General features: G+C 41.6%; 1 protein-coding gene across 8 annotated transcripts in view; it reads right to left on the reverse strand.

The window, feature by feature from the left end:
• The window catches only part of samd11 (sterile alpha motif domain containing 11), a 321,180-nt gene that overhangs the window by 164,508 nt on the left and 137,753 nt on the right, over positions 1-18,919 (reverse strand). For 6 of the 8 annotated variants that reach the window (XM_060852147.1, XM_060852144.1, XM_060852143.1 and 3 more), the window contains exons 4-5: positions 17,043-17,132; positions 896-1,020 (exon numbers count right to left, since the gene is read on the reverse strand). In XM_060852147.1, the coding sequence (XP_060708130.1) occupies positions 896-1,020; positions 17,043-17,132 (215 nt within the window). The remainder of the gene's footprint in view (positions 1-895; positions 1,021-17,042; positions 17,133-18,919) is intronic. The other 2 variants (XM_060852148.1, XM_060852146.1) reach the window with 1 other exon arrangement.

An 18,919-nucleotide genomic window follows, 5' to 3' on the forward strand; every position in this document is an offset into this window, starting at 1 on the left:
ATGAGAAGATCAGCCATGAATGGCAGAGCAGGCTCAATGGGCCAGATGGCCTCCTCCTGCTCATAATTCTTATGTTCTTATATCTATTACATCCACCCAAACAGGCAGATGTGGCCTTGTTTTAACATCTCATGCAATGGAAACAGCACCTCAGACAGTGCAGCACTCCATTGGAGTAACAGCCTTGAACTTACGGGGTGGGATTGAACGCTGTATCTTGTGATTCACAGAACAAATGTGCTATCAGCTGGGTCATGTTGACACAGATCAAGTAGGCAACTCTGCAGCCCTGAGAAGATTTTTAACATAGTCAACAAGTAATTACTAATCCAGCAACAGTTCTGTTTTGTGACAGGATGTATGGAAACTCTTGACAGCTGTGACATTTAGCAAGTCCTGCAACAAGAAGTGGTTTCATAAGTTGGCTGGATCAGAGTGCAGTCAAATCCTTAAACCATTAAAGCTCCATCAGTAGCTGAGAGGCAAGGATTTCACATGGACTGTCACTAAGCCAAACAGATTAGCAGGTCCCAGATTTGATTGCGGGTCTCTGGTGTATTCACAGAACTATGTCTGGCCCCAGAAACTCTATCAGAAAGAAACAAATAAACCACCCTGATTACATCCTTCTGGCTTTGTCTGTGTTCTGTATACGCAGGTTCCTCTGTTAAATATCTCCTTCCACTCCATGGTTGAATAACCCATTGATAGACACCCAGTAAAACTCACACATGGACACTCAGTTAAGGTATTGTAGGTGAATTTCATGAGTCCTCGAAAAAGGAGGAACAAAATCCTCAAAGGGTTCATTTTGGGGAAAATCTGCAATCATTCATTCACAAAGCTGATCATTGCAATGCTGTGTGTGTGTGTGTGTGACATTTTGCAATCTTACCAGTCTGTCCTGGGAGTAGGTCGATGCCATTTTTCTTTATCTCATTTCGACTTTGACTCTCTGGCATAACGAGTTGCCTGCTCTGGTGCAAGTTGGAGATGATAGTTGATAGATCACTCTCACGACTGCAACAGAAGAACAGTGCGGAGTTAGGAAATCTGCCGATTCACTTAAAAAACCTGTCTTGTGTAAATGAGGTCCAGAGGGATTTCATATTCCTGTGACGCACAAGGTATCAGGTTGGACTAAAACGGAAATCTTTCAGATCATTTCTTTCAGCACATTTGTTTTTTGTGTTCACCCTTAGTGCACAGTTCCAATATTTGCCATATTAATACCCAGATCCCAAGTAACCCTGAAGTGTGTCCTGACAAAGCAGATTCTAAATATTAGTAAGATGTCAAATAGTTTAATTGTTATTTCTAAACTACCAATAACTTTATGGACCATTAAAATACTTTATTATATAAAAAAACTAAAACTGTCAATTTTCTGTAGATGATTAATTAAGAGAAAAAAACACATTTTAAGGGACAAGATCTCTCAGTGCTCTACTCACATAACAAAAACACTGTTTTCCAGCCTCCCCTGGACAGGGCACATGATCAAACATGCAGAAGCTCCAGTAAAACTGACTTAATCTGCCTTCACCAACACATCATTGACAATTCATGACTGAAGATACACTCCGGTCTGCCATTTCAAATTCTACACCTCCCCACACACTTCCAGCAGCCCCCAGCTTCCCACCCAATGTTCCCTGCTCCAACTGGAGGGGTTTTTAATCTACCATCTATCTGTGCTAATCAGATAAGTTTTATGTCAGTAAGTCCCCAGACATTTGCTACGTTTAAGTATTATCTGTCTGCGGATTTTCAACACACTTCGAACACCAGACAATGCGGCTTCTCTCAAACACCCATCCCTCCAACCATTCCTCCTCTGTCTTTTCACAAACCCCAGAGTCTGTTTCTGCGACCAACCTGCAAATCTGCTTCTTGAGTGGGATGTCTATGCTGGCCCTTCCACATAAACACCAAATAATTCCTGAAACGATCTTAAGGTGGGAATGAGGATTATAGTAAATGCTGCACAGATTCACATATCAAGCAATTTTGCTTGTGATCCCTCCTGAGCTTGCACATCACCTGCATTAATGCACAGTCAGTATTTTTAAGAAGTTTAAGAGATTACTTCAGAAGGAGTTATTAATCATTCCCCATTATGCTCATCCATAACTAGGCACTGGGTCACAGTGCAAACCAAGAGAGTCCCTATCATACTTCTTATATCCACTGCAATCCAAACCATATGGTCCAACACTCTAAATTGTTTTGCATAGTGTCAGAGGTATTGTTATGAAAACAACAGTTAATTTCAATGATTAGTGACAGTTTTTTTTAAGATTAGATTCCCTACAGTGTGGAAACAGGTCCTTTGGCCCAACAATTCCACACTTACCCTCTGAAGAGTAACTCTGACTAATGCACCTAACAACGATGGTCAATTTAGCATGTCCAATTCACCTAACCTGCACATCTTTGGACTGTGGGAGGAAACCGGAGCACCTGCAGGAAACCCACGCAGACACAGGGAGAATGTGCAAACTCCACACAGTCAGTCGCCCAAGGCTGGAATTGAACCTGGGTCCCTGGTGCTGTGAGGTAGCAGTGCTAACCACTGAGCCACTGTGCAAAAGGCTGTGGTTAAAGTCCCACTCAAGAACTTTGGCCCAAAACTCTGGCCTGATAACCCAGAGCAGTACTGAAGGGGTGACTGACTTTTGGCATCAGACTCAGAGAATCCCCACAGTGCAGAACAAGGCCATTCAGTCCATTGAGTCTGCACTGACCACACTTCCCCCCCAACACATATCCCTTCCAGATTCAGACCTCAACTTTATATCCATAACCCCACATTTAGCATCACATCCATGGACATTGTGGGCAATATTAGCATGAGCTGAAAATGTGTTGCTGGAAAAGCGCAGCAGGTCAGGCAGCATTCAAGGAGCAGGAGAATCGACGTTTCGGGCATGAGCCCTTCTTCAGGAATTGGCTTCTCCTAGGCAATATTAGCATGGCCAATCCAACTAACCTGCACATCTTTAGACTGGGAAGAAACTGGAGCACCTGGAGGGAGCTTACACAGACACCACCAACGATCTGTCCTGGTCCATCCACATTGACTCTATGGTCAAGAAAGCGCACCAACGCCTCTAATTCCTCAGAAAGCTAAGGAAATTGGGCCCGTCCACAACAACTCTTATTAATTTTTATAGCTGCACCATTGAAAGAAACCTATTTAAATGCATCACAGCTTGGCATGGCAACAACTCTGCCCAGGACCATGAGAAATCACAGAGAGTTGTGAATGCAGCCCAGTCCATCACAAAAACCAGCCTTCCTTCCACTGACTCCATCTACACTTCCCACTGCCTCAGGAAAGCAGCCAACATCATCAAAGACCCCTCCCAGCCCGGCTAAACTCTCTCCCACCCTCTTCTATCGGGCAGTAGGTACAAAAGTTTGAAAACATGCACCAGCAGATTCAAGAACAGCTTCTTCCCCGCTGTTTTCAGGCTGATGAACGGACCTTTCATATATTAGAGTTGATCTTTCTCTGCATGTTCTCTGTAGCTGTAACACTAAATTCTGCATTCTGTTCTATTCTGGTGTACTTATGTAAGGCATGATTTGTCTGGAAAGCCCACAAAACAATACTTTTCACTGTATCTCGATACGTGTGACAATAATAAATCAAATCAAATGGGTCACCAACCAGATGTTGAGATCTAAGTACACTTCAGGCTTTTTGCATCCAAACAGGAAACTCCGTATAAACGGGCCATGGTCACCAGTGACACAAAAGGTCAGGATAGGGTGTTAATCGTATCATTTCTGTGGAGCTGGGCAGATCTGGAACAAGCACTGTTGTTGCTGTCTCCTCCACTCCACCCACCACACATAATTTAGGTCGGAGTCAGTGCTTTTATCTTCGGGGCACTGAGTACAATTGTATCACCTGGTAATACTGCCCGTTATATGGGTAAAGATGCATACAGGGCCTGGGCTTTAAATTGTTTTTTAAAATTATTTCTGGGACATGGGCATCGCTGGCTATATTGCCCGCCCCTAGTTGTCCTTCAGAAGGTGGTGGTGAGTTCTTGAACCACTGCAGTCCATGTGCTGTACAGATGTGCCCTTTGTGATTGTAATGCATTGGTCTCAGACTAAACCCCACTCACCAGTGAGCTGCCAGGGAAATCAAGTAGGCATCATTAAAGCCATGTCAAAGAGACCCAAAGGTCAACATCAGTTCTGCCTCGTGCCTGAAGCCAAATGATAAAGTGCAGAACGAGAACCAATTCTCAAGCCCTTACTAAGCATTTATTTGCAAAACTGTACTTTATAAACATGTACATCCTCACCCAGCAACTATGCTTTCTGTCCATTCCTATTTATAGGGGAACCAGTGAATCCCCAGTTAGTGCTCACTATCTGCATAGAATTGAACACAATTAATAACAATTAACACCACAGGTCTATCATATCAGCATAGGGATCATGCAACATGTTCTATCTCCTGATCGCACCTCCCATCACTCCCTCAATGCTCTGCTAATCACAGTTTCTGAACAAATTTAGAATTAATGAAGTATGGCACTGGGGAACTGCGAAAGCTTAGAACTAAAATAGTTCATTGCATCAAATCAAGACACTGGCTCACAGTTCCTCCAAGATAATAGAATTCCTAAAGCGTGGAAGTAGATCATTTGGCCCATCACGTCCACACCAACCCTCCAAAGAAAATCCCATCTAAAAGCCTATCCATTTCACATCACATTACCCAAGGCTAACCCACCTAGCTTGCACATCCCCAGACACTATGGACAATTCAGCACAGCCCCAATCCAAACTGCACATTTTCAGACTGTGGGAGGAAACCCATACAAACAAAGGCAGAACGTGCAAACTCCATACAGTCCCCTGAGGGTGGGATTGAACCGGATACCTGGCACTGTAAGGCAGCAGTGCTAACCACTGAGCCACCATGCCCCCCCCCCCCTTGTTTCAAACAATATGTTTTGAACAATACTCAAATACTTAAAAATCATATTTGTAAACCTTACACTCAACACAGCTCACAGCCAACCTGTGAAGTTTGAAACCTAGTTACACAGACAGAAATCAAGTAAAAACGCTAGAGGTAATTAACAAATTGGTCCCTCCATGAATCTGTGATCCCACAAACGTATGCAGATCAGATAATGAAGGCTGTACGATATTGACTGAATCCTGTAGGAGTCCTCACAGGAGCACAGAACTACACCCCACCCACCCTGGGCAGTTATTTTCTCTTGCAGAGTATTTTTTTTAAAAGTTAATACAACTTATAGTTCTTACTAAAATTGCAGACTTTTGTTTTTGGTAATTGATTCCATCATTACCACATTGTGATCAAAACTTTTGACAAAGAGTTACTCTCCAGTGTGGGGTGGGAGTTGAGTTGATTAGCTGGTCAGCTTGCAATGCAGTCTAACACCAATGGCAATGGGTTCAATTCCCACAACAGCTGGGGTTACCTTTAAGAACCTTCCTTCTCAACTCTCTCTTCACCCTCAGCCCTCGGTTGTAACCCTCAGATTGTGCCACCACCAGTCATTGTCCTCTAATGAGACAGCAGCCCTGTGGTCCAGGAGGACTATGGTAACTTTACCTTTTTTTAAGCTCTCCGATGTGTTAACAAATGGTATTCCTTCTCATGTCGTTGCTGTTGGGGCATGTTCCAATAACTGGTTGAAATAAATCTTCCATGACTGTAAAGCTTCCTTTCCACGTCCATGGTGTGCTGACAATAAATGTCTCAACTCTCTCTCGATCCAAGTTGCAGTTTGAATTTTTCTTCAGTACTTAGTCCTCATTTGGCGTTATTTAAATTTGCTTACTTCAAACAAATAGATACTTCCATCTTTCTTGGGACAAACACACAATTTTGGATTATCAGAGGTAGACAGTTAACAAAACATTAGGGCCTAGTGTGGGAAAGTGGAAGTAGAGCAGGTAATAGTACAGATTTGGTAGTAGAGACTAGATGGGCCAAAGGACCTCTTCTGTACAGCAAGACTCTCCGATTCAATTAAACAGGCCAAGACCCCTTCTGGTAGTCTGCCTATCTTTGCGAAAGGAAAATGTCATTCTCATCTGACTCAAACGACCAATCTTAACACTTGGGGTTTTTCCTCTGAACAGTTTGTTCCTGCACTCAATATCTATACATCATCTCTCTCAATGCCAGGCCTTCAAACTGTCAAAGCGCATTTAATGAGCACAGTGGCATTTTTAAAACAATCAGATTACATTCATCCCTTGAAATAGCCTAATAATTTCAAATACCAGATTAGTATGGGTTAGATTAAGACACATAACTTGAAAGGTCAATCAGAACAGAAACGAGCTTTCAATATGAAACTTAGTACTTACTGCACACGAAATTGCATTAAAAAGCACTTCAACACCCACCAATAAATTCTTGTCTCCATGGGCTTCACATAGAAAAATAAGGGCCTACATAGATCTGTAACCTCCTATATCTCCACAAAAGGATATTTCAAAACATTCACAATTTTAAAATATCCTCAAGTGGATAACTTCAAAATATGGAATCATAGAAAACAATTATGAATTTTGCAAATTCATGAACAATATCACAACAACAGCATTACTCTCACTAATCTTCTTTGTTACCTCTTGAAAAGAAGAAAGAAATTCAGCAATTAAACAATTCAACTTCATAATAAATTGCATTTTCCTCTGGGATTCAATTTTTTTTTCTGAAAAGTCTCTTGGTCTGATTTCCTGTGCAATTCGGCTTTGCAGATGAATGTCAGGGTCAACCTCAAACAGACCATTCAGTGTTGGTTGGTGACAGTCCGTGCGGCATTCAAGAGGTTAAGGCAGCCTCTCAGATGCAAAGTAACTAACCGGCCCCATCATTACTGATCAATCAGTACAGAGATCTGAGCAAGCATTCCAAAGTAATGCTCCAAGTCTTTTCATACTGCACCTCAAGTTTGCCTTAATTATCTAAAGCATCACTGTTATCAGGTCGAAAGAAAGTTACAAGAGTATTGCCATTAACAAGATAGTAAAATCTCATTTGCAGTATCTGATCTTCAGTTCCGTAATCAAACCACTGCACCTAACATTAACCTCTTCAAGTGTTACAGTGGCATTTTATGCAGTACCGAAGTGGGAAGCATTCACATTCTTAAGGCAATCATAACTGAATCTGTATAATCCACCTGGTTCTGTGTGTTAATTAGACCATTCACACATGACTACTTCTGACACTTCTTTTTGCCATTCAAAATGACTTTTTCTGCCGTTGTTCAAATCGAGATTCTGCCATCATTTCTCAACTAAACGTACACAATTCGGGGAAAAGAAATCAAACCAGAACTTCCTTCCTTCATGTGAGTAAGAAAAAAAAACCTTGTCCAGCATTTGTGAAAATATGAAGCACAGATTATTAAAAATCTGCAAATATCTTATGGCATTAAATGCCTTGTTCATGCAAGGTAAGTGCAAGACCCCTGAACAGAGGAGATGTGGACAGAGATAGACACAAAAACCACACAGTTATATGAATCAACTCTGTCCAACAAGCATGATAGCAGGCAACACTACATTTAATAAAGTACAAATTTACTGCTTTTTTTATTGATTTGCGCAAAAAAAGCATAAACATTTCTCCACCTCTATAATGAAACTGTCTGCTATCTTTATGGACAACATTGAATCCCCCATCCATAATATAACCAGCTGTATCCTGCTCAGTCACAGCACTGACCCGTTAGATTTCATTAATCATACTTGCCTCCAATGCCTGCTCCACCAAGTAGTGCATTAAGTCGGTCTAAAGCAACACTAGTCCAGCTCAGACTGTTCACAATCCTGCAAAAACCAGGAAGTATTTGTTGCTGATAAGCTGGAATGTTTCTTTGAAAGAAGATTGGCACACTCAAAATGATCACAGAACAGACTCTCTCTATTAACCTGCAAGGAACAAAAAACCCTGCAGAACCTCTTTTCAATGTAATGCAGTGCACCTTTACACTGGATAAAGGAAGCAAGTCAAGGTTTAATTTATCATTGACTGGGTGCATTGCTTCATCCTCTTGTCAGTATTCTAATCTCTCATAATATGATCCACCCTCTAGTGCAAATGAATCATATGATAAAATGCAGCTACATAAGCCTATAAGGATTGGGAATGTGCTGTCTGGTGCTGATACTCTCAGAGTAATTTACAGTGCAGTACATGCAGAAGAGTTCTCTATGCAATGTCTTAAAAATTAACAGAGTTTGAACAAGTAGCCACATTTCAGTTGCTAAATCACCAAGGCATTTTGATTTCCCTGATCACTGTTACATATAACATTATAAATGTTAAATATAAATATTAAGAATATGCCAGCAGACAAGAGGATGGTGGATGTGGCTGGGAAAGTATATCACACGAGAGAAATAGTTCTCAGCAAATCGCATTTCCTATGTAAGGAAGTTGTTATATTTTGAAAGTGAATACTGAAGGCATGAAATAAGCTTCCTGACGTTCTGCCTCTTACAAATAAAAAGAAAGAAGTCAAATTGATTTCAGACTGATGAAAAAATGCAACGGAAAATGTTGAATTGAAGCACACTTTTAAAATGGATTAACATTAACCCATGTTCAAAGAAGATATTTTGTACAGAAGATCAAGGCCATTGTTAGGTCTCTGAAAGAGAAGCAATAAATAACTAGCATTAATGTATACCGATCATTTCATTTTCCAATAATCAAATGCTAGCACGAAGGGAGGTTGCGTTGGCAATCTCCAGGCAAGAATATCATTGTATCGATGATAGTTTGATGTCATTTGCATTTTGCCTGACCAACAAAAGGACACTAAACTGAACAATTACTTTCAGATTACAAACTTTTACATATGGCACAGTGGCTCAGTGGTTGCACTGCTGCCTCACAGCACCAGGGACCCAGGTTTGACTTCACTCTTCGGTGACTGTGTGGAGTTTGCATATTTTCTCCGTACCTGCGTGGCTTTTCTCCCATGCAGGTTGTGTGGATTAGCCATGGGAAATGCAGGGTTACAGGAATAGGGTGGGTGTGGGTGGGCTGCTCTTCAGAGGGTCAGTGTGGCCTCGATTGGCTTAATGACCACACACTGTAGGGATTTGAAATTGTAAAAATCCATATTCACTAAAATTCAAGTTTTTAAGGGTGTGGATGATGGTTATTAACTACTCACCACTCCCTCTTATATTTTGCACCGTTATTTGAGCAATTCAGTGAGATGACTGTGTTGAAATTATTTCCAGGTCACCATTATTCTCTACTTAATACCATTGAGCAAATAATCCAGTAGCTTTTAAGCTAGGATTGAGTACAACGAGCTCTTGCCAATTGCTAATTACTTAGTTTGAGGTTCTCAATTAGAGAATTATCCTTCTCTTTGGCCGGTGCCCAAGTATGAGTGGAATAAAACTCACTGGGTCACTAACTTGCTATATCAGATTATGGTGTTTACAGAAACACTTCCCTCCTTTTCTCAGGTGGTCAGTTATGTGCTCTATTCCTGATGAAGGGCTTTTGCCCGAAACGTCGATTTTCCTGCTCCTTGGATGCTGCCTGAACTGCTGTGCTTTTCCAGCACCACTCTGATCTGAACAAAAGTTAAATACTTCAAATTGGGTCTGACAATGGAGCCTCTCTTTCAATGCAAAACATTAAAATTTGTATACAAATGAAAATTCGTTTTTTATGTTACAGTTTGCCTTCTTAAGTTGTGTGTTCAAGCTCCAGTTCAGTATATGAGCACGTCATCAAGCATGACACTTCAATATGTGTTGCACTGTCAGAACTACCAACTCTCAGGTGAAATGTTCCATTCAGGCCTAGTCTCCCAGCTCACCTAGACCTAGCGAGATCCCATGCCACTATCTGAAGAACAGCATGGGAGCTCTCTGTTTGACCCCAGCCAACAGTTAGAACCCTCAACCAACACCACTAGGACACAATGAGTGGTCGTTATCTAACAGGTCTTCACAGGATCTTGACATTTGCAGTTGGGCTGCCACAATTCTGGTCATCCTCCTTTAGAAAGGATATAACTAAATTAGAATGAATGCACAGAAGATTTACTAGGATGCTTTCTGGACTGAAAGGTTCGAGTTATAAAGGAGAGGTTGGATAGGCTGGGACTGTTTTCCCTTAAGCATAGGAGACTGAAGGGTGACCTTAAAGAGATCTATAAAATTGAGAGAGGCCTAGATAAGGTAGATAGTCAACAGCTTTTCATCAAGGTTGGTGAGTCTAAAACTAGAGATCATAAATTTAGGGTGAGAGGGGAGAGATATAGAGGGGCATTTTTTTTCATACAGACGGTGGTGAGTATCTGAAAAGAGCTTCCAGAGGTAGTGGTGGAAGTGAGAACAATTTTGTCATTTAAGGACCATTTAGACAGGTACATTGAGGGATAGGTCCGGAGGGAAATGGACCAAACCCAGACAAATGGGACTAGTTTAATTGTGAAAATTGGACTGAATGGGCATGTTTGGCTGAAGGGCCTATTTTCATGCTATAAACCTTTCTGACTCTTTGACTTTAATTGCCAAAACCACAACAGTGAACACATTTCACAAGTAGGTCATTTGCCGTGAAATATTTTGGGACACAAGAAGCAATAAATGGTGCCACATAATCGTTGGGGGTTGGAGTTTGGTAATGTCACTAGATTAACAATCAAGAAGCTCATGCTATTGCTCAGAGGAGATGGGGTCAAATCCCACTACTTAATTAGTAAAACTTAATTAATTTCATAACATCTGAGAGTCAGCCTCAGTCATGTTGACCATGAACCCATTATTGATTGTCATGATGACTCATTCAGCTCATTCTTGTCCCTACCGACTCTGGCCTACACGTGACTCCAGAACTGCAAAAATATGATCAACTCTTAAACTCCGCTCTGTAACAAATTTGCAAAATATTCAGTTCAAAGGTAATTAGGGAAAAGCAACAAATAGTAGTCTTGCCAGCAACTGCCACAACCAGGAGGGAATAAAGGGGGAAAAATGAATTAACTGCCCTCCTGTTAGTAATCATGTTTCTGGTTTAAGCCCTATAACAGACTGTGTAAATTAGACTGATATTTCAGTAGGTGACTGAACATTGTTGGAACTATCATCCTTTCACTAAGACACTCTGCAACAGAACAGATAGCTGTTTGAGTCTAACTTCTCTCCTTTCACCAATGTCACCCCCAAAATGACCACTAAACTCAGGAACAGCCAAATTTGAACAAAATGTTGGTTCAGACACAGTTACATCCATATTCCATTACAGAGAGGATACGAAAGCCCAGTTAGAATCAAGTGAAGATTCTCTGGGGCTTCTGCTAACAACGATGTTGAGGAACTGGTGTTGGATTGGACTGGACAAGGTTAAAAATCACACAACACCAGGTTAAAGTTCAACAGGTTTATTTGGAAGTACAAGTTACCTGATGAAGGGGTAGTGCTCCAAAAGCTAGTACTTCCAAATAAACCTGCTGGACTAGAACCTGGTGTTGTGTGATTGTTAACTTTCTCCAATCAGTGACCAGCAGTTCTGGAGTGGGTAACATAGTTTAGACTTCAAAAACTTCTTAAAAGGTGCACACCATTTCAGATTCATGTACAGCTGGAGTTCTCAAGAATACTTCTGGAAGATTCTGGGAGACTTTCTGATGTTTTGTTAAAAGTTCATCAACAGTCTAGCAACGTTTATTCTGAATATTCTGTAGAGATTTTACCTAAACAGAGCAAATGTTGTGCTACTCAACTTTATAGAAGTTATCAGCAGGAAGGTGTTCTTGAACACTGACATCTTGCGAGATATAGCACATCCACATCCCCCTCCCCTTTGTGTTGGATGAGGAATGGGAGAAGGACATGAAGCCAAGCAAAGTATACTTGCTGCCACACATAAATAGGAGTCGGGAGGTCAAGGGCTGTAAAGTGGTGACCTTCCCCTGCAGATGCAAGGGATTCTTTTGATTCCGGGCCACCAGAATCTCCAGTTCGGTGTCTGAGAGCCTGCGTTACCCTGGAATGTACCACAGCCAGAACACTTCACACCTTCAAATGAAATGGAAGCAGAAAGTTCACATTTACTACAACGACTAACTACAAGCATCATCGTGCAAAACAGCTATGGAGTTCTGAATGAGTCGGTCAGTTATTACACTGGAAGCTAAGGAGAAAGCCATTCAGCCCTTCAATAAGATCATGTGAATTAACTCTGCGAGAGCTCCACATACTGTATTGTGCAATTGTTAAGATTTCACTGTAATGTTTTGTTTCCATTGCTCTCTACTTGTATTGCTAATGGATGCTCTTTGCTGATAATGACTGACGAACCTAACACGCCAACATTTTCAAGGTTCCATAAACCCAGCAACGTGCCATCATTGCACACAAAATGATATGCAGTTGTTCAGATCTCTCATTTGACCTACTGTCTCAATCTGGAATATGTTGATCTCAATTTATCAGGAAGTACTGCTGGCCTGCCAAATCAATCCCTCTGTTTCTACTCCGCTATTTGCTAATGCCTCTTGAAGAGAAATCCGGCTGGGTTATTTCAGGATAAATTATAAGGTTAACCTCTTACCAACTTTCAGGATAAACCTCTTACCAACTTTCACTGGAGTTGTTGTCAGGTAAGAATTTCACTAGGAATTCTACTTTGGCCATGAATGACCTGCAAACCAGGGCTTCCCAAAGATACAGCAAGGTCAAAACGTGCGTCATCATCAGTAAAACCCAGGGACCTGAGTCAGCTGAAGCTCAGGAGAGGTCTGGATCAAGGAGCTGGCAAGCTTAGACTGATAAGACTTGCTTATCACCATGCACAGGGTGGAAGCACAGAGAAAATCTTCATTAATCACATCCTTAACCATCAATACTTTCATCCCCGTCAACACAAAATATCGTGACGTCAATAATAACAGGCCAGTTGTAACCGCCAGAGCACCAGATGATTAAAAAGGATCTAAACATGGTACGGTTTTTGTGCCGACCAATGTAATGAAATATTTAAAGAGGATTTTTTTTCCCTACAGTCCCTACAGAAACTGACAGTGCAAACAGTGGGGAAAATGGCAATCAGGACAGCAATTGACTGCCCACCCTGTCTGGAATTTCACTCTCCATCTCCCCCTCCCACTCTCATCTGTCCTGCCTTCGCCTTCCCCCACCTGTCAGGTGGCAGAATGCCAAGTTAAGACTCTGTAGATTTTCCACATTATCATTTATGTTCTTGTGACTCCAGGGGATCAGCATAGTGAAGGACAGGAGTGGGGCTGAGGGTTTAAGGTCAACCGAGGGACAGAAATCTGCCAAAAGGATTCCTGCACTTTGTAACAGCAGGCTGCCGACTCTTATTGTCAGTGTTGTTGACACTGCTGCTTATTCAAGCAGTGGTGGGGGTGGGGGGGGGGATTTCTGCAGACGAGCTGGGAGCCAGGGGGTGTGTAGGAAGGGTGATTCATCCAGCAACAAGAAGCTGATTGGTCTCTGAATCAGCTGGTGACAAAGGCCTTCCACCTGCCAACAACTACGCAATTGGCTTGCAGGTAGCTGAACAGCTTGTGGGTGTGAATGTTCAGTCAGAAGCAGTTGAACCTCCAACAAGGAAGGAGCCATCCTTTCTGTGCAGTAAAAAAAAACTTCAAGCCTGAAGAAAGCCAGTTTACGAGCTGGTATAAGTTGTAATCTTAACCAAGAAGTCAGAGACCTTATAAAGTGTGAACCAGTTGCTTTATGCCTCCTGTGAGCAATTGAACATATTTCCAGAAGGAAGAGCAGAGAATAACAGGTCTTGACAAATAAAAGGAAATACTGGGAGGGATCTCTGCTCCTAGACTTTCGCTACGCTAGCACAACTATGTTTGTGTATGTGTGTGTTTGTGTGTGTAAGTCTTAATTAGTAGAGTTACATATTGATGGTTTACCATGAGGTCACGCTGCAGCTGTACAAAACTCTGGTGGGACCACCCTTGCAATTGCATACAGTTCTGGTCACCGTCTTATAGAAAGGCTATGGAAGCTTTGGAAAGGGTTCTGAGGAGATTTACTAGGATGTTGCCTAGTATGGAGGGAAGGTCTCACGAGGAAACTTGAAGCTGTTTTCGTTAGAGAGAAGAAGATTGAGAGATGACTTAATTGAGACTTATAAGATAATCAGAGGGTTAGATAGGGTGGACAGCGAGAGCCCTTTTCCTTAAATGGTGATGGCTAGCATGAGTGGACATAGCTTTAAATGGAAGGGTGATAAATATAGGAAAATGTCAGAGGTAGCTTCTTTACTCAGAGAGTAGTAGGGGTGTGGAACGCACTGCCTACAACAGTAGCAGACTCACCAAATTTAAGGGCATTTAAATGGTCATTGGATAGGCATATGGACAGAAATGGAATAGTGTAGGTTAGAAGGGCTTCAGATTGGTTTCACAGGGTGGCGCAACACCGAGGGCAGAAGGGCCTGTACTGCGCTGTAATGTTCTATGTAATTGTTTACCTGTAGCTGAAATCTGTTTATTTGGAATAGACAGTAATTTTCATTAAGTACAGAAATCTGGACCCTCCATTCTGTCAATTTAGAACACAGGTCAATGAAGTCATTTTGCATATTATTACAAAATCTCTCACATTTATGATGACATCGGGAATTTTCCCGACTCCTGTTCCCATGTATAAGCTTGTTGGTTTACATTTAAATAGCACCGTTAACACAGTGTAATGTCACAAGGTACTTCACAGGGGATTCAATGTTTAACACTGAACCACGAAAAGTAATGTTAGGATAGGACACATGGCCACATGCTCAGTCAACACAATCGATTTTAAGCAGGTTCCTGAAAGAGGCAGAGAAATTTAGGAAGGGAATTCTAGAGCTTTGGGTGTGAATAATTGAATGCACACTCACAGAGATTAAAAATGGGGTGCTGATGATTTGAGAACTTGATCAGTGTGTCCATCTCAGAGGGTTCTAAAGTTGCATGAGATTTATAGAGATAAGGAGGATAGCAAGGCCATGGAGGGGGTTGAAAGTAAAGAGGTGATTTAAAATTCATTGTGCTGATGGATCAGGAGCCAAAGTTCTCAGTAAGCACCAGGATGACGGATAAGGGAGACTTGGTATACATTTGGATGTGGGCATCAGAGAAACCCATCTTTATTTAGGATGGTAGAGTTGGACCGAAAGGTCTGACCACGCTGTATGACTCGATGAGAGCATTGGAATTACCAAGTCTTAAGGTTACTCATGACTTCAAGAGGTGTGGGGATAGCGTGGAAATATGGGATTGGGGTTAATGGGCTTTATCTTAAATGGTGAAGCAGATTGGAGGGGCTGACTCCTGTTCCCATGTTTAAAAGGCTTTCAACAGATGAGCTGAAGCAAGGTGATGAGGCACAGAGATACGGAGGTGGAAGTCTTGATGATAAAGTAGCTATGTGGTCACAAGCCCAATTCATGGTCAAATGTGACAGGAAGGTAGAGGGTAGCTTAGTTCAGCCTCAGACACTTGCAAGAAAGTGGCCTGGAGTCAGTGCTCCGGGGTGAAAATCCTTGCATAGGTCAGAGACAGCGGCTTCAGTCTTCCCGATATTTAGGTGGAGGAGTTCTCGGGGTCACCCAGGACTGGAGGTTGGGAGAGCAGTGTGCAAAGCCAGAGCAAGGGTTGGGAGTAGCAGGGATGAAATAGAACTGAGCGTTGTCAGTATACATGCATTTATCTCTTGTTTGATCTCAGCTTTGTTCACAACAGCTTTGCATTGCCTCAAAAGTTTAAGTGAAGGATCAATAATCACACCCAGGTTCTTCTTCCTAACACTCTCTGCTAACAGATGGCTGTCCCACATTTAAACATCTGCCTCATCCTATACTATATTGCTTTAATGCAAAGTTATCTATCTCTCTTAGAATCTAGTGTGTTCCACTACCATATTAACTGAGCCAATGTGGCTTCCAACTCTTATATCAATGGCAAACATGCAACTTCTAGTGGACACCCTGTGGCATTGCTCTGGAGATGTCTTCAGATTAATTTTCTGGTTTATCTCTCTGTCTCTGGGTTGGTTGTCAGCAGGTGGAAGTCTAGATCAGCCAAATGGAGTGAGGAAGTTGAAGGTTAAGCTTTATTTTTGCAAGGGGTTGGAACCCTCACTAACCCCAGCAACCCCAGAGCATTGGAGACAAAGGGGTGACCTCATAAAGGTTTATAAAATCACGAGGGGCATGGATAGGGTGAATAGCCAAGGAATTTTTCCCAGGATAAGAGAGCCCAGAACTAGAGGGCATAGATTTAAGGTGAGAGGGGAAAGATTTAAAAGGGACCTGAAGGGCAACATTTTCACACAGAGGGTGATGTGTGTATGGATGAGCTGCCCCAGGAAGTGGTGGCGGCTGGTACAAATACGACATTTAAAAGGCATTTGGATAGGTGTATGAATAGGAAGGATTTGGAGGGATATGGGCCAAGTGCTGGCAAATGGGACTAGATTAGGTTAGAATATCTGAGCTAGTTGGTGAGAACGAGTTGGACCAAAGGGTCTATTTCCATGCTGTATAACTTTATGACTCTATCACACTTACTCTCCTCTGTATCTTTTATGCTGCTTCATTCTGCAGTGCAAGTTATGTTTGAGGTTATTTATCTGACCTTCTTGTTTATTATAAAAGAATCTGATAGAGAACTATTCTTAGAAAAAACTTTCCCATCTTAAAGCTCTTCAGCAAAAAATATTTATTTTGTTATGAGCATCTCTGTCACATGACGTAGCAATGAACATTAAGCTCACAGCTCAGTCTGCCAGTGCAATACATTGGTACCTTGTTAATATTCTACTTATCATTCAGGATATCAAGTAATTCCTGCTATTATAAATGGACAGTGAATTTCAGAAACCAAGCTACGATAAACTCTCTCCCTCCCTCCTACAAAGAGAGAACTAAAGATGGTGGTGGTGTTAGAGGTAGAAAAGGCAAATGACACAGTCGAAAAAAAATAATTGGATGATTTAAGGGGGTTTAAGTCACTGACCTTTCACCTCTGAGATCGGGGTGCAATTCAAATGCAGTACAGACGGACGGGTTGAAAATCTGCTCTGTGTGCTGGCCATAAGCGTCCAATCTGAAACGAGTTTGATCATTCTCAATGTAGTTCCTAGTGTACATGCACTACACAATACAATTACCCCAAATTCAACACTGATGTACATTAGGTTGGCAATAACACTCAGGATGACTTTTGGTGCAAGTAGAAAACGCCAAATTGTTAAGGGGGGTCGAGTGGAGGGTCATTGTTGGGCACAGAGTAGAGGGAGCTTTACTCTCCATCCAACTGCATTTTGACACTCACCAAATCAAAACTGGGGAAAAATTCCCCAAGACCAACAATCCATAATTTGAAAAGCACAAAAGAGAAATAAGAGTCTTATAAATTTAGCAAACTGGCAGATTTCAGGTGAAATGGTCCCACATGAATTATAAAACACATGGATTATAAAAAATTATAAAAGACCCTTATAGCACATTCTGAGCAAGCTTATTATCAATAAACTGGAAAACAGATAAAATTAGCCTCTGTTGCAAGTCTGCCTAAAGACTTTCCTAAAGAGAATCACCAGATTTATCACACTGTGTAATGAAGCTGAGTGATTCTGATTAACACAGTAGCAATACAACCTTTGTGTCTTTTCAACAGCAAAATACTGCAGAAGCTAGAAATCGGAAATAGGAGCCGAAAATGCTGATCATACTCAGCAAGTTGAGAAGTGTCTCTGGTGAGGGAATCAAATGTGTACCTTCCAAGTTATTGATCCTGTATCAGAACTAAGGAGAGATTTAGAGCTAGTGGAACAGGAGAGGGAAAGGTACGAACAATAAGGTATGTGATAGTGAGCAGGGCTAGTGAGGTTAAATGACAAAAGGTTTCATGGTATATCAGCCGAAAAGGAAAAACAGAAGGTGCCTTCAGGTGAGATGTATTGGCTGAAATAACAGTCGAGGAGAAAGTGAGGTCTGCAGATGCTGGAGATCAGAGCTGAAAATGTGGTGCTGCGCTTTTCCAGCAACACATTTTCAGCTCTGAAGTAACAGTCGTCCAAAGACAAAGCAAAGGAATAAAAGAAAAACTGAGAACTAGCAAAACCAAAGAAAAGACACAAATTGAAGGCAGAGGTTAGGACCTAACATTGTTGAATTCAATGTTCTGCCTCTATTTTGTTCCAAGATTTTCCCTTCTGGTTCATTTTTCTCTCATTTAATTTTAATGACTTCACATTTCATTCAGATAGCTGCTAACCAGCTATTCCAACCTCACCAAGATCGGTCATTTGTTCCTTCACTATACTCTCTTCAGATGCCATCTGAATTGATGAAATTTTCCACTTTTATTTAATCACTCGCCTTTACGCTGCATTTCATAAGCTTTTAATGATTAAATGATTTATCTTCACTGGGAAGGCCAGTCACTTTACACCCTCAGAGCCTCAGTAACTGATAGCAATGCAGCTTTGCAAGAAGGATTTGACTTTACAAACTTTACCGCAAACTACGTTATCCCATTTTCTTTATTTCTCAAGTCACAGCTTTAAGACAGGCTATAAGACAGCATCCCACTTTGATGAGGAGAGACTGTAACTTCTCCTTAGGAGAGATATCTCTTCTACCACCTCTCTTGAATATCTATGGCAGAGCGGGCCTATCTCAGCAGATTAGGTTAGTATTAAATTCTGTGTAAAAGCAAAATGCTACTGGCGGTGTAAATTTGAAACAAACGGGCAATTCTGGAGAAACTCAGCAGGTCTGGCAGAATCTGCAGTGAGAGAATTTTAAGTTAACATTTCGATGACATATTCTGAAGAAGAATTGCACCGGTCTGGGACACCCGGTCCAACAAACCCAACCACCCCGTGG

Source organism: Hemiscyllium ocellatum, chromosome 37 (genome assembly GCF_020745735.1).
Source record: "Hemiscyllium ocellatum isolate sHemOce1 chromosome 37, sHemOce1.pat.X.cur, whole genome shotgun sequence".
NCBI classification, from domain to species: Eukaryota; Metazoa; Chordata; class Chondrichthyes; order Orectolobiformes; family Hemiscylliidae; genus Hemiscyllium; species Hemiscyllium ocellatum.